Source organism: Rhagoletis zephyria, unplaced genomic scaffold (genome assembly GCF_001687245.7).
Source record: "Rhagoletis zephyria isolate East Lansing unplaced genomic scaffold, Rhagoletis_zephyria_1.1 Rzeph_scaffold_00429, whole genome shotgun sequence".
NCBI classification, from domain to species: domain Eukaryota; kingdom Metazoa; phylum Arthropoda; class Insecta; order Diptera; family Tephritidae; genus Rhagoletis; species Rhagoletis zephyria.
The window spans coordinates 86,468-101,320 of record NW_016157513.1 but is presented as its reverse complement, the minus strand read 5'-3'; the positions used below and the strand labels follow the sequence as shown (position 1 = coordinate 101,320).

The following is a 14,853-nucleotide window of genomic DNA, read 5'->3' as shown; positions in this document are numbered from 1 at the left end:
CTACTGAAGGTTATTCACTCAAAATTGATATTTACAACAATTTTTAGACGTAAAATAAGAGTATAATAAATTTTTGAAAAATGGGCGTAGCTAATTTATTCAAAATTGATGCTTGCAACAATTCTTTACCATGATATACGTTTATTGGAAAATTTTGGAAATGGGCTTCCATTTATGATCACATACATATATGTATATCGGTAACCGTTCTACCAATTTGTACCAAACTCGGTATTTTTATTGTGCTTGCCAAATAATAGCAAAACGTTTAAAAGTATTGAAATCGGACTAAAATTACGGCCGCTTTTTATATAACGGTAAATTTCAGAAATGCTTGAAACTTCAATAATTCTAAATTTAAGGACGCTAATTTACTCAAAATTGATACACCCCGGCTTACCATCTAGCGGTAGCTTTCGGAAAGGTGAAAAAACATATATTTAATACTTGCGCCGGGTATTTAATGTTCGGCCCCGCCCGAACTTAGACTTTCTTACTTGTTTATACAAAGTCTAAGCAAAAATACGCCTGAAAAAGACGTGCGTGCCGCATGTACTTATCTCCCAAAGCGGACAAAGGCAAATAAGGATTAAAATTTTAAAACTAGTTAATAAAATTAAAATAAAATATTTACAAAGTTAACAAAAAATACTTTTTTTCGCAAAATCTATTAAGAACCCTTTTATTTTTCGCAAAACCTGTGCGACAGTTGTTATTTTACGCCCTGTACTTTGCAATTCATATTGTCGCAAACACTACTTAGTAAGCAAAGTTAAGTGTGGTAGTGAAAAGATGTAAGCATGGTCGTAGCCAGGTAGGTGCAGGGCGCTCGGGTATAAACATTAGAAAAATATCAAATTAATTATAAGGCTTAAATTAAAAAAATGGCCATACATTCAGGAAATGTCTAGAACTCTTTTGTAGAATTTAGTTGGGCAAACTTTCCTATAAGGGCGGTAATTGAAGAGGCGGTGAGCGAAGGGGCATCTCCAACTCCCCTTTTTGGAGAGGGCATGAATCGCCATTGACAAAAATGCAATCCCCGACCACATAGGCCTCCTACGGGTCCTAGGAACCCCTTTGGAAAAATCGCCATAAATCAAAATATTCACTTACGTCCACAGTATTTTTGCGTAGAATTCCTTCCTGCGTAGGCGGCCTTTGGCCGCGCTTAGGGTTTGTAACCCTTACTACGTAGAATTATCCTTTCTTGTTGCCAAAGAAGAGAGGAGAAACCCCTATTCTTTTGTCAAAAGTGTATAACATTTCATGTGGCACCTCTTCTGTTAGCAAGGGTATATAAAATGTCCCGTGCAAATGAATATTCAGCATTTTTCAAGCGAAAAAACGCAAGTGAAAATTGTGTCTTTTGGCCATTTTTTTAAGAAGTCCCTAGGGAACCATAGGGGGCCGAGGTAGTCCGGACTCCGGAGTAACATTTTTATCAGTGTCGGTGCATGCCCTCTCCAAAAAGGTCGTTTGGAGGTGCCACGCCTACTTCCCCTTCGATCACCATCTCTTTAACGACCGCCCTTACTGGAAAACAAACCCATTTAGTTATTTATTTTGAATTTGTAACAATAAATTGCACAACAAATTAAAAAAAAATTGTCTCCTTTTTTATGTCTTGTACTGCTTTTTTTCCATCGAAAATATAAAAAAGCACCAATAACTTGAGAAAAAAGCGTTTTATCACACTGAAAGCACCAAATTTTTTTTAATCAAAAGATGCTATTTTCATAACAGGTGGTATTTAACAAAAGCAAAAAATTAACAATATTTACAAGAATACATACATACATAAATCAACACACAAAATATTTCGCTCATAACGATTGAATAGCCTCTACACATGCTATGATGGCTCATACTTACGTCGTAATATCGAAGTACTGCGCATTAAAACTGGTATATCTCGAGAAAGAAAAATCGAATCTCAACAAATGAAAATGATGCCTAAAGGCCTGTATGCAGATCTCAAGAAAAGCAAAAACTCCATATAAAATGAGCCAAATTTCCTTAAGGCAGTACGCAGTTCTTAAGAAATTTACTACGCTTTCTACTACGATTTTCTAAAGTTTTTTGTGAAAAAAGAGCACAAGGCAACCCAGGTTTGCAACAGAAATATATGCCCGTTCCATAAATTCTTGAGGAAAGAGTGAGACAACAGACTGTGAAGTATCAAAAATGTCAAAATTCCTTGGACACGCACGCGAAATAATGGCAATTTTTTCTTGAGCGTTTTCTTGAGAGCTGCATACAGGGCTATAAGTAGAAATGAGCAAAAAATTTTATGTTTTCATTATATAACCTCAAATTTAGCCAAAACCCGTCTTTTTGGCACTTTAAGGATTAGGATCTCTCAAAATTCTNTTTTGGCCATTTTTTTAAGAAGTCCCTAGGGAACCATAGGGGGCCGAGGTAGTCCGGACTCCGGAGTAACATTTTTATCAGTGTCGGTGCATGCCCTCTCCAAAAAGGTCGTTTGGAGGTGCCACGCCTACTTCCCCTTCGATCACCATCTCTTTAACGACCGCCCTTACTGGAAAACCAACCCATTTAGTTATTTATTTTGAATTTGTAACAATAAATTGCACAACAAATTAAAAAAAAATTTTCTCCTTTTTTATGTCTTGTACTGCTTTTTTTCCATCGAAAATATAAAAAAGCACCAATAACTTGAGAAAAAAGCGTTTTATCACACTGAAAGCACCAAATTTTTTTTAATCAAAAGATGCTATTTTCATAACAGGTGGTATTTAACAAAAGCAAAAAATTAACAATATTTACAAGAATACATACATACATAAATCAACACACAAAATATTTCGCTCATAACGATTGAATAGCCTCTACACATGCTATGATGGCTCATACTTACGTCGTAATATCGAAGTACTGCGCATTAAAACTGGTATATCTCGAGAAAGAAAAATCGAATCTCAACAAATGAAAATGATGCCTAAAGGCCTGTATGCAGATCTCAAGAAAAGCAAAAACTCCATATAAAATGAGCCAAATTTCCTTAAGGCAGTACGCAGTTCTTAAGAAATTTACTACGCTTTCTACTACGATTTTCTAAAGTTTTTTGTGAAAAAAGAGCACAAGGCAACCCAGGTTTGCAACAGAAATATATGCCCGTTCCATAATTTCTTGAGGAAAGAGTGAGACAACAGACTGTGAAGTATCAAAAATGTCAAAATTCCTTGGACACGCACGCGAAATAATGGCAATTTTTTCTTGAGCGTTTTCTTGAGAGCTGCATACAGGGCTATAAGTAGAAATGAGCAAAAAATTTTATGTTTTCATTATATAACCTCAAATTTAGCCAAAACCCGTCTTTTTGGCACTTTAAGGATTAGGATCTCTCAAAATTCTAGTGCCAAGCAATTTTTTTTTGTTTTTTATTCAGCTGGTAAAAAAAAAAAATTTATACAAATAATTAGAAAAGGAAAAAAGAAATACTTAACTTACGCGAATATAATCATCGTACAGTTTCATAAGTAAAAACACTATCAGCTGATTGCCAAAATATGCCTACAGCTGAGATCACCTGTTTTTTGGCATGTGCTCTTATCTTTTACAATTTCTTTCATTTCTATTACAATTTCATTTATTTCTATTACAATTTATTCAAAATACACTAACACACTGAACCAAAAACACCAATACAATAACCAAAAACACACCTACAGCCTGCCAAAAACACACCTACAGCCTGCCAGAAAAAACGGTAAGAAGAAGAGTTACTTTACTTATGGAACTGTACGATGAATATAATTCAACATATTGGGTTTGTAACTTCAGCTTTTTATCAATCATGGTTATATTTTAGTGGATTTAAATTTGTAGATTCTTGTAAATTCAGTGCCGCCACAGCTTTAAATATTTCAGGTTTTACCTATCTCGGAGGAATTTTAGTTCAGAAAAAAAGCACTAAAAAAGGCACAAGGCACTAAATATTTTTTTTTGGCGTTTTAATTTTCAAAAAGCACGAAATCTAGTGCTTAAAGTACCAAGTTGGCAACTATGCTCACTGGTGATGGAGATGNGAATTTTAGTTCAGAAAAAAAGCACTAAAAAAGGCACAAGGCACTAAATATTTTTTTTTGGCGTTTTAATTTTCAAAAAGCACGAAATCTAGTGCTTAAAGCACCAAGTTGGCAACTATACTCACTGGTGATGGAGATCTCAATCAAGTACTTCTATCAACTTCCTAAGAGCAATATGCAAAACGTGATGTAAACATTTGTGTACATGTGATCTTCCGTCTTCCTCCGACTTATGGTCTTATTTAGTGGTATCTTTTTNTTTTTTTTGGCGTTTTAATTTTCAAAAAGCACGAAATCTAGTGCTTAAAGCACCAAGTTGGCAACTATGCTCACTGGTGATGGAGATCTCAATCAAGTACTTCTATCAACTTCCTAAGAGCAATATGCAAAACGTGATGTAAACATTTGTGTACATGTGATCTTCCGTCTTCCTCCGACTTATGGTCTTATTTAGTGGTATCTTTTTAAATGTGTTAGTAAGATAAATGAGAATGTGTTAGTTCCCATCACACAATTCTTGTAGGGGTTTATATATATATATGCATACGCAATGGTCGGCATACAAGCCCATTCAAACGATTGAATAAGTGGGACTGTGTGAATTGCTCAGCTGGCGCTCTTCGTATGTGAAACACATACGGTTGCCAGACGTACTGATTTTATCAGTACAGTACTGATTTTTCAACTCTTGTACTGATTTTATTCATTTCTTCAATCAGTACGCTAATGTCCTGATTTTTCAAAATTTGTACTGATTTCTACTGAATTTTCAATTCAAACCAAATACTTTAGGATTTTCTTAAAGTTCTTACATAACGTTGGAACTTCCTTAAACTGTACTGTAAAAAGTAAGAAGAAAATAATTTAATTATAGTTGACATGTTTCAGATAATGTTTGATATGCCCAAGAAACTAATAATACAATAAAAAGATCAATTGTTTTATGGGCATATCGCCGGGTCGTTACATTCCAGTTACGATAATATGATGGAGCTTAATTTATTTAAAAATAAAGCTGACGTTTTTTTGTCGAGTGTTGTTAGTTATATCGACTTTCGTTGTTAGTTATATTAACTTTCAGTTTAATAACAACAAATTTGGATATTCGAATGGCTTTTGCCTATAACTTACAATTCTTTTTTCGCAATTTACTGACCTTGTAAGAGTTTCGCATATAAGACATAAAGTTAGATACTCTTTTCAGCGAATTCTTAGTCTTTCAAAGTTTTTCATAGTTGAAAAAATGAATTAAAGCCATGAGAAATATTTATGAAGTCCTTAAATAGTGGTACTTTTTCACAGTTTGAATTATGTATATTTTTTTTTGTACCACACTCAAACGAAGCATCTGAGAGTATTAAGTTCGCTTCCTGGCGCAAAGAGAGAAACCGGCTTCTAATTAAAATTTTTTAAAGTGAACTTTAAATTAAAAGTAATTTTAAAATGAAATGTATAGAATTCTTTGACTATTTAAAGACTGAAGATGGAGATGGTCTCATTATTGCTATTCAACAATGTCATTAATATAAAATAATCTATTGATTTCTGTGTACAATGGTACACCACTAGTGTACACCACTCATGTTAAAATGAATGACACTTTTATTTTCATATACCAAAATATTGTTAAAAACATGTACTCAGGCGTTTTAATGTCTTGTCTGATACTTACATACATAATTTTGCTTTGAATAAAACTGTACTGAAAAGTACTAATTTTTTTTAGCATGAAAAAGTCCAACGTACTGATTTCCCGCATAAGAAATCTGGCAACCCTAAAAACACACATGTGCTCAGAGAGAGTTCAACATTCTTCAGGGGTGACTCACAAGCATGAACATGTTCCGGTCTCAAACCAAATCGTGGTTGCCTCAACTAAGATTTGGTAACTATGACTAAACCATGTGTTAAAATAAAACTTATCTGTATTAGCAGAGCTTAGTAACGTCCTTTTATGAACCATACATTAAGTTGAATGAAATTTTGAGGAATATGCTTCAAAGAAATATTTATTAGTATTACCAAACCCTTCAACTAAATGAACGATTTGGTACAACCTAGATGAATATTATAAGTTTTAATATATTTAGTTATAATTACCAACCCATAGTAACAGTTCCCAATCCTTGTCAAAATTCGGGAACTAAATACCTTTAGTTGTCGAAACTAATCCTTTTTCTCAGTGTACCGCAAAAGACTTTATCCTTATTTAATACAGAGAAATCGAGGAAAACATGATGCACATATAATTCTTTTACTAAGAAATAATTTCTTATATTTAATTTCGTGATATGTATGTAATTCCGGATTTGGAAAAATCTATTGCTGATCTTTTCAAATACAATTAGGTTGTGAAGCGACCCCATTAATTATTGATGTATTTTGGGTCTCAGTTCCAGGCCAAGGTTTTCACGACATTATTAACCAATTGTTTCTATTTTCTTATTGCAGTACCTTCTTCACCTCCAGAGAGTCCACAATGTGACGTGCTGGGCTCCACATCAATTTATATAACATGGTCACCTCCAGATGTAGACGGACAGAATGGCAAAATCAAGGGTTACAAAGTATTTTACATATCTGTTAATGAATTATACGGTAAGATAGTCAAAAATTATTTAATCCCAGGTGGTCGATATTACATACGTATGTATGTTCATTGAGGGTAAATGTCCAGGGCCGGACCCTTTTTTTTGCGAAGTAAAAAATTAAGGAAATAAGTAATGTTATATGTATTTAAAAAGTAGCTGGCCCTTTTACAGTTAACACCTGGAAAGGTACGTAAAATCGTCAATTACCTTTGTTAACATTGAAGTGCTGGTTAGTTATTGTTTTCCTGTTAAGTTTAATTAAACGCGTTGATACATGGCGTATAAGTAACATAATTTCCTGCTCATATCTATGTATAAACTATGGATGTGGCGAATGTGGAATGTCAAATATATTAAGAAATCATTTAGGCAAGTAAATTAGGTGATTTAGGTAAAAAAATTAAAGTCTGTACACGCAGAAAAAGGGTTGCTTATAATTACCAAGATTTGGTTATAGTGACCGAGTGGCATAGTTGGATATGGCGAAATAAATATCTAGTTCACGAAAGTTTGCAATTTACTTCAGACTTCTAGTTGGGACAAAAGTATATTTGTTAATAACTACAAAGCGACTACCCTGATTTGACAATATTGTTAGTTGAATAAAATCATTGTTCAGCAAATATAGTAAATGCTTTGGTTTATACAAGTTTTCAATTAATTTTGTGAACTTGCTGATAGAGCTGTAGCAAACCGTATGTATTCGTTACTGAGTAACGAATACGATCCCTGACTCGAAGTACCTAATCATTACTCACATAATAATCTCGTTACTCGCATGTTGCGTATATGCACCATCATCGTGAATCAATACAACACAACATATTGTGCGGTAACGAAACTGTTTTTCGTATCGATACTAAAGTGTGTTGCGTGTGTATGTACGTACATACATGCATGATTCGTGTGAGGTACAAGCAGGGATGGAATGGTCTTCAAAAATTATACCGCAAAGAATATGAAAGTGCCACAAAATTAAATTTCTTTTATAATAATTATTTCTTAATATAAAAATTATTAATTAACTAAATTATTACAGTAAATCACTTTTATGAGGGATTCGTTATAAGCGGCATACACGGTGCGTCTGAATCCCGAGTCGGTTTGGATGTGTTAAGTAAAAATAAATGTGGGTTAGTGACAGAGTGGTATGACTCTGAATGACTCAACTGTGTGTAGTCGAAAGGCGAGTCAACACGTACACAGTTGACTCGCAAATCAGACGCTCCGTCAATGTTGCCTATTAGACATAACGCATAAATTCATAGTAAAATTTCACAGAATTCCAATTACGGAAGGGAAATACACCGAAGTACAGCTATTCTGACATTCTTACACTCATATGTACATATGTACCTATATGCGAAATAATGGCAGTAAGACATTTTGACCAGATTCGCATATTATTTACATTGATTATTTTTTAATTGATTTGAAATAAAAGTCTAATTCATAATTTAATAAACACAATAAATGTACACAAATCAGTATTTCAAACTTTGTACAAAAATTATAAAAACTCAGCAGGATTTTGCAACAAAATACTTTGAATTCAGAATTTTTAGGGAGATTCCAAGATTTCGAAATTTTTTTAAATGGATCAAAATGTATGACACCGTCAGAAAAAAATATCAAAAATCATTGGGAAACTGGCACTTTCATTTAATAAACTATAAAACTGCGAACTTAGAATCTTTCTAAACATTATGAATTAAAAGCTTGTTGTGGCGAAAACCTACTTTTCGTACTGCATGCATATTCACAACAGAATTCAGCGGTTTGCAAATAATTCTCACAGCCCTTATTTTAATTTGTAAGTGCTTTTAATTTTCACTTTTTAGAATTTTTTAATTTTGGTATGTAATTTTTTGTGGTTTATTGGCATTTTATGCTAAACTTCTATATTTTATGATTGTGCCAAAACAGGATGAATTGTACCAAAAGTGCCTCTGAGAATGTAAAGGCCAAAAATGGCACTATTGTGCCTACTTTTCCATCACTGGGTAGAAGTGCTTGATTGTAGTGTTGCCATCTTTTGATTTTCAATAAGCACCAAAAACTTGGAAAAAAAGCGTTTTACCACACTAAAAGCACCAAATTTCTTTGGATCAAGGGATGATTTTTTCATAACATAATACCGAAGTACTGCACATTAAAACTGTTATATCTCGAGAAAGAAAAATCTAATCGCATCAAACAAAAATGATGCGCTAGTTATAAATGAGCAAATAATTTGATGTTTTCATTATATAACCTCAAATATCGCTAAAAACCGTGTTTATGGGACTTTGAGGGTAGGATATCTCAAAATTCTAGTGCTAGAGTAATTGTGAGGCCAGATTTGGATTCAGCACCAAGAAACGATGTGTTTTACTCAGGTGGTAAAAAAACAAAATTTGTACAAATAATTAGAAAATAAATGCTTAACTTCAGCTTTTTATCAATCATGGTTGTATTTTAGTCCATTTAAGTTTGTAGATTCTTATAAATTCAGTGCTGCCACAGCCTTAAATATTTCAAATTATTTCAGGTTTTAACTATCTCGAAGTAATTTTAGTTCAGAAAAAAAGCACTAAAAAAGGCACTAGGCACTAAATAATTTTTTTTGCGTTTTAATTTTCAAAAAGCACTAAATCTAGTGCTTAAAGCACCAAGTTGGCAACTATGCTTGATTGTATCAAATTGTTCGAATCGATTCAAAAATATGTTGCGTGTATACATATGTTAGACAGCATCACCAAAAAAAGTTGTGGTTTTTCCGCCGGGATTACAAAATTTATTATATTTTAAGACGTCCACCAAAATATTTCGGAAAAATATTAAGATTTAAGTTAGCTGGACCGATTTGAAAATACCTCAAAAAATGTAGTTTTTTATGAATAAAAATAGTTTCTTAAAGAACTTTTTGAAACAAGTCCCCTCAGAAGACAGAACGGATTATGCTTAAAAAATCTGCATAAAAATATTTAAAAATCTTTTAAACGGAATCGTAAGAATCAGATTTTTGATGCTGTTTTTTTTTTTACTTTTTTCAAAGATTGATTTACGAAAAACTTGAACAACTGGGCCAAAACTATTCTGATTTAGACTTGTGGAATCTCAGTTGAAAGGTATTTTCACACTGTTTTTATTTCTGTCAAAAAAAGAGTCATTCGTGTTCCAATATATATATTTTTTTTTAAATACCAACACATCTTAATTCAACTTTGAATGACGTTCCTTCATCCTACCTTTCCCTTTCATCCTTTGAATGAGTTTATTAGCAAAGAAATAAAAAGGTAGAGAAAATACCTTTCAATTGACACCTCCTTAGTCTAAATCGGAAGAGTTTAGGTTCCGTTATTCAAGTTTTTGTTATACCAATCTTTAAAAAAAGTTAAAAAACAGCATCAAAAATCTCATCATTACGATTCCGTTCAAATTTTTTTTTTAATTTTCCAATTCCAATGGAAGAATATTACCGATTTTTTTTTATGGGGAGTGATGCAATATAATGTACATGTATGCATACGGACGAACGAACATTTCCTTACGCTGCAAGATTTGTTGCGATGATTCTTGAGAGGTACAAGTGCTTGAATCAAAAGTAACGAGTAAAGTAACGATACGAAAGATACGGGTGTTGATTGGATTAGTAACGAATACATACGTGTATCCGAAATTGCGTTACTTTTACAGGTCTACTTGCTGAAGACAAACCGTTTATTATTGGAAACAATTTTCTGTTTGACACAAGTAAAAATTTTCCCTATGGTTGTTGTGTTTACTTCTTTTATTTGACAATACATACATACATATTTACAAAAATAGTTCCTAGTGTAAATAATACAAATGTATATGGTGGTAAGAATTTCCTAAAAAGAAACGATGAAACAAGAACAGTCGTGCGAAAACCCAGGTCAATATCGGCTGGAAGAGCTGGTTTAAGTATACTGCTTTGCTTTTTCCTTGGCTAAATATTTAGACACTTTCAAATTATAATTAACATGAATTATATATCCATTGAGAAACCCCGGTCGGCATCAAACTTTATATTTTTAAATAACTATGCGCGCCAGAGCTGGAGAAACATCGATGCAACGATGTTTTTATATGAGCTGCTTATATCGATGTTTTTTTCTCAACATCGATGTTTTTGCAAATTGCAAACCTACATTTATTTGGCGCGTAAAAAGATAAAATAATTATTCTTAAGTCAGAAAAAATTTAAATAATATTTTAAATACTTTAAAAACATGAGGTACTTTTTTACATGAATCTATAATTAATGGTTTGCTCACACACACACACGGCGATTTGCTAAAGAAGCCGATTTTTTCAAGAAGGAGCGAAAAATCTGTTTTCTGAGCAAGCCTTTTATTATTGAATCATGCCTCATTTACATTTAAGTATTTTTTGATATCCAGCCTTTGAAGGGACAAAAGCATTATAATTTTTAATATTCAAGTATAGAAAAAAAAACTAGACTATATTTTTATAGGCTNTCAAGAAGGAGCGAAAAATCTGTTTTCTGAGCAAGCCTTTTATTATTGAACCATGCCTCATTTACATTTAAGTATTTTTTGATATCCAGCCTTTGAAGGGACAAAAGCATTATAATTTTTAATATTCAAGTATAGAAAAAAAAAACTAGACTCTATATTTTTATAGGCATTTTTTATATAATAGAATCTATTCCCAAGCGAAAATTTACGAAGTGAAAGGCTAAATAGCCTAATGCCGCCAAAACATCGATGTTTCTCCAGTTCTAATGCGCGCACCGAAACAACTCCCGGCGATAGCAAAACTGAAACTGAGACAAATAAGTCTGGGCATGTCATAGCGCAGACTTTTCTTTCTCTACCTAGCACAGTATAGACAGTAGCCATGGTGGAATAATAACAAGCTGTTGTCAGTTACTTAACCTCACTTTTTCGGCAGGTCTATTCCGGTCACGCATTTTAAAGTAGTAGAAAAGGTATTAATTATTTATTACTTTTAATCCGTTGGTGCATACTATTTCAAATTAAATGTAGAAAAGTGTATAATTAGAGGTTTATAAGCCTGAATATATGTTTGTATCGGCAGCTCCGCACAGCTTGGACATATATTGTTACTTTAAAAAAGTAAAGGCGGTAGAATAAGGCAATTTACTATAAGACCGTAAATGATTTTTTAAATAAATTAAAACACATAAATATCGATAATATATAGCGAATTCCTAATTTAGCCATGCAGCCACTCTATTCTAGTGAATCAGTAGTTCATTTGGCTCAATATTATGACAATGCAGCAGAAGTTATTTAATATAAAAAACCGCCTTTCCATACGATTTTTGTGTATGTCTTTTTCCATTGATAACCACGATATCTTTTATTTTTTACATTTTGAGGACAAAAATTATTCAAATCCATCAATTTTAAATATTAATATCGTTCTGAAAACACCAAAAATCGCGATAAAACGAATTACGAAAATGGAACATTTCCCAACGAATAGTAGTATAAAAATTAAGATCGGTAGCACTGAAAATAAGCATGCCGACTTTGTCAAAATTACAACAAACACGTCGCTACTGACAACACCTTGTTATTATTCCACCATGGACAGTAGCCAATCTTTATGGGTTGTTGTTGTAGCAATCGTTGTTGTTGTAGCCATATTCACTCCCGAGGAAGGCACGGGGTTGTGACCTGCTATTTAATGGCCTTCCTCAGAATTTTTCTTAGATTTCAAGGTTGTGTGCTGCATTATTATTAGAAAAATAAAATTAAGCATTTCTTTATCTTATTAAAAGGAAATTATAAATGGTGCTGTAATTAAACAAATGCATAAGATGAATCCAAAATATGCATTCCAAAATCTAAAAAATTATGTACAGCAGTATGAAATAAACATAATAAATATTTAAATACTTAAGTATCCTTCGGTCTTGTTCGGAGATCGAAGGGGGAGTGGACGTGGCACCTTTTCCGACCTTTTTGGTGAGGGCATAAACCGCCATTCACAAAAATGTTACTCCCGGCCACCTAGGGCCCCTATGGTTCCCTAGGGACTAGGGCTGCCAGATATCCCTGTTGCCAAACCGGGACACTTAAGGGTGGGAAAGGCCTCTCGCTCCCTTCCCTTTCGTTTCGACAAAAATTACGTACGAAAGGATATAGTAAAATTTTATTTTGACAAACAAAAAAAAAACATAAAAACATGAGATCATGAGATCATTACAACGTACACCAGCAAAACAAAACTATTTATCACAACTAAACCACATTTTTTTTTTAATCATACCTGCATTTATTTGTTGGATCTGCTTATTTTACATCTCTTAAGCCTAACAACAAGTTTAAAAATCTTATGTCTAATTTTACAATAATGTAGCTCAAACCCTGGGGTTGAGCCCTGTTGGCTTAACGTCACTCAATTAAAGGCTGGTAGATCTCTTCTTCGCAGGCGTGTTATATTTGTTGTGTTGCACAGGCCACTTGCCAGTGGATTTGGGTGGTTACGCAGTTTTATTTTGTATTTTTCTCTACTGCTGTCGATTACAGATTTAACCATCGGTCAAGGTCTCTATGTATATTTCCATTGCGGATATAACACGGTTCTCCCGTTAAGGCCCTTAGCGTTTTAGATTGGAATCTTCTTTGGATCCTGTCAATGTTGGTTGCACAGGTCGTACCCCACAGTTGAATACCATACATCCATATAAGCTTAATCACTGTATTATATACAAGTACTTTATAATCTAGTTTCAGTTTTGATTTACTGTTTATAAGCCAGTTCACGCTAGCTGACTTTAGCTTCATTTGTGTAATCTTGGTTGATATGTGTTTGCGCCAAGTTAGTCTCCTATCCAAGTGTATTCCTAGATATGTCACCTCATTGGCTTGTGGAATATGGACATTATTTAATTTGATTGGGGGGAATACTTGCGGTCTGAGTGAAAATGTTGTATGTTTACACTTCCGTTCCTTGACTTTTATGCCAGCCATTCTTCTATGCGTAGTAAATGTTCCTCTAGTACTCTTGACGCTCTGTTGAGACAATTATTACGACTTACTAAGGCGGTATCATCAGCGAAGGTGGATGTGAGTATATTCTTGCTAGTTGGAAAATCTGAAGTGTAGATGATATACAGCATAGGCCCGAGTACGCTACCTTGAGGAACGCCAGCCGTTATCGACATGTCTTCTGAAGTGAAATTAGATACTTTAACAGCAAATTTTCTGTTAGTTATAGCCGTCATCGATTCGCCAACAGTTAGCGAGTGGCGAAACGAACGAACTCAATGAGGTACAACCAAACTCGCTATCGTCTGTCCGTGCTAGCTAACTTTGTTGTTGCGTTCACATGCAAAATTCTTCTTTAAGCGACCGGACGATGACGGCTTATGTATGATTCAAATATTTTGTGGAATTCCGCCGGCAACAATTTTTTAATTTTATATATAAGACCGTCGTGCCACACTTTGTCGAATGCTTGTGCCACATCGAGAAAAATTGCAGAGAAGTACTCTCTGAGCTCAAATGACCTTCTGATTTCATTCGTAATTCGATAAACTTGTTCAATTGTACCATGTTTTTCTCGGAAGCTAAATTGGTGTGCTGGTATTAAATTGCGGTCATGGAGAAAGGGAGATATCTTTAATAGGAGCACTTTTTCGAATACTTNCCAATTCTGACCACTCCTTCTATTTTTGTCCATCATTTGTATGGAGTCGCGGCACTGTGTGGCGTTGAAAAGGTCAGAAAGAATTGCTAGTGCAACATTCGGTAGCTCTATTAGCGTTTTCGGAGTTATAAAATCAGCACCCGGCGATTTCTTTGGATTAAGCTGCTTTACTATAGCTTTTACTTCTAAAGAGTTCGTCTTGCTAGGTGTGCATAGCTCATTTGTATTTTTGGTTAGCAGTGACAGCCTGAAGTTGTTCGTTGGACAGTTTGGATGAAACACATTCATTAAATGGTGTGAAAAACACTCGGCTCTCTCCAGCTCACAACGAGCCCAGGTTCCACATTGGTTCCTAATTGGCATTTCTGTAGCCACTGGTGGTTTGAAGTATTTTAGCGATTTCCATAGAGAGTATCTTTCAGTAAAATTCGGGGAAAGCTTCTTAATGTACCTTTGCAAGTTGCGATCCTCTGCGCGTTTATACAGTAGCTGTGAGGTTGGTGAGCGATGGCTCTGCCACAAGTTTTTCTATTTCGGTATTTGTAACTGATGTATGCGTA

The 14,853-nt window shown here is 34.0% G+C and overlaps 1 protein-coding gene across 1 annotated transcript in view; it reads left to right on the top strand.

Moving 5' to 3' along the window:
* The window catches only part of LOC108359648 (Down syndrome cell adhesion molecule-like protein Dscam2), a 235,765-nt gene that overhangs the window by 144,472 nt on the left and 76,440 nt on the right, over positions 1 to 14,853 (top strand). Inside the window, exon 12 of the mRNA XM_017611583.1 lies at positions 6,504 to 6,650. Coding sequence (XP_017467072.1) covers positions 6,504 to 6,650 — 147 coding nt within the window. The remainder of the gene's footprint in view (positions 1 to 6,503; positions 6,651 to 14,853) is intronic.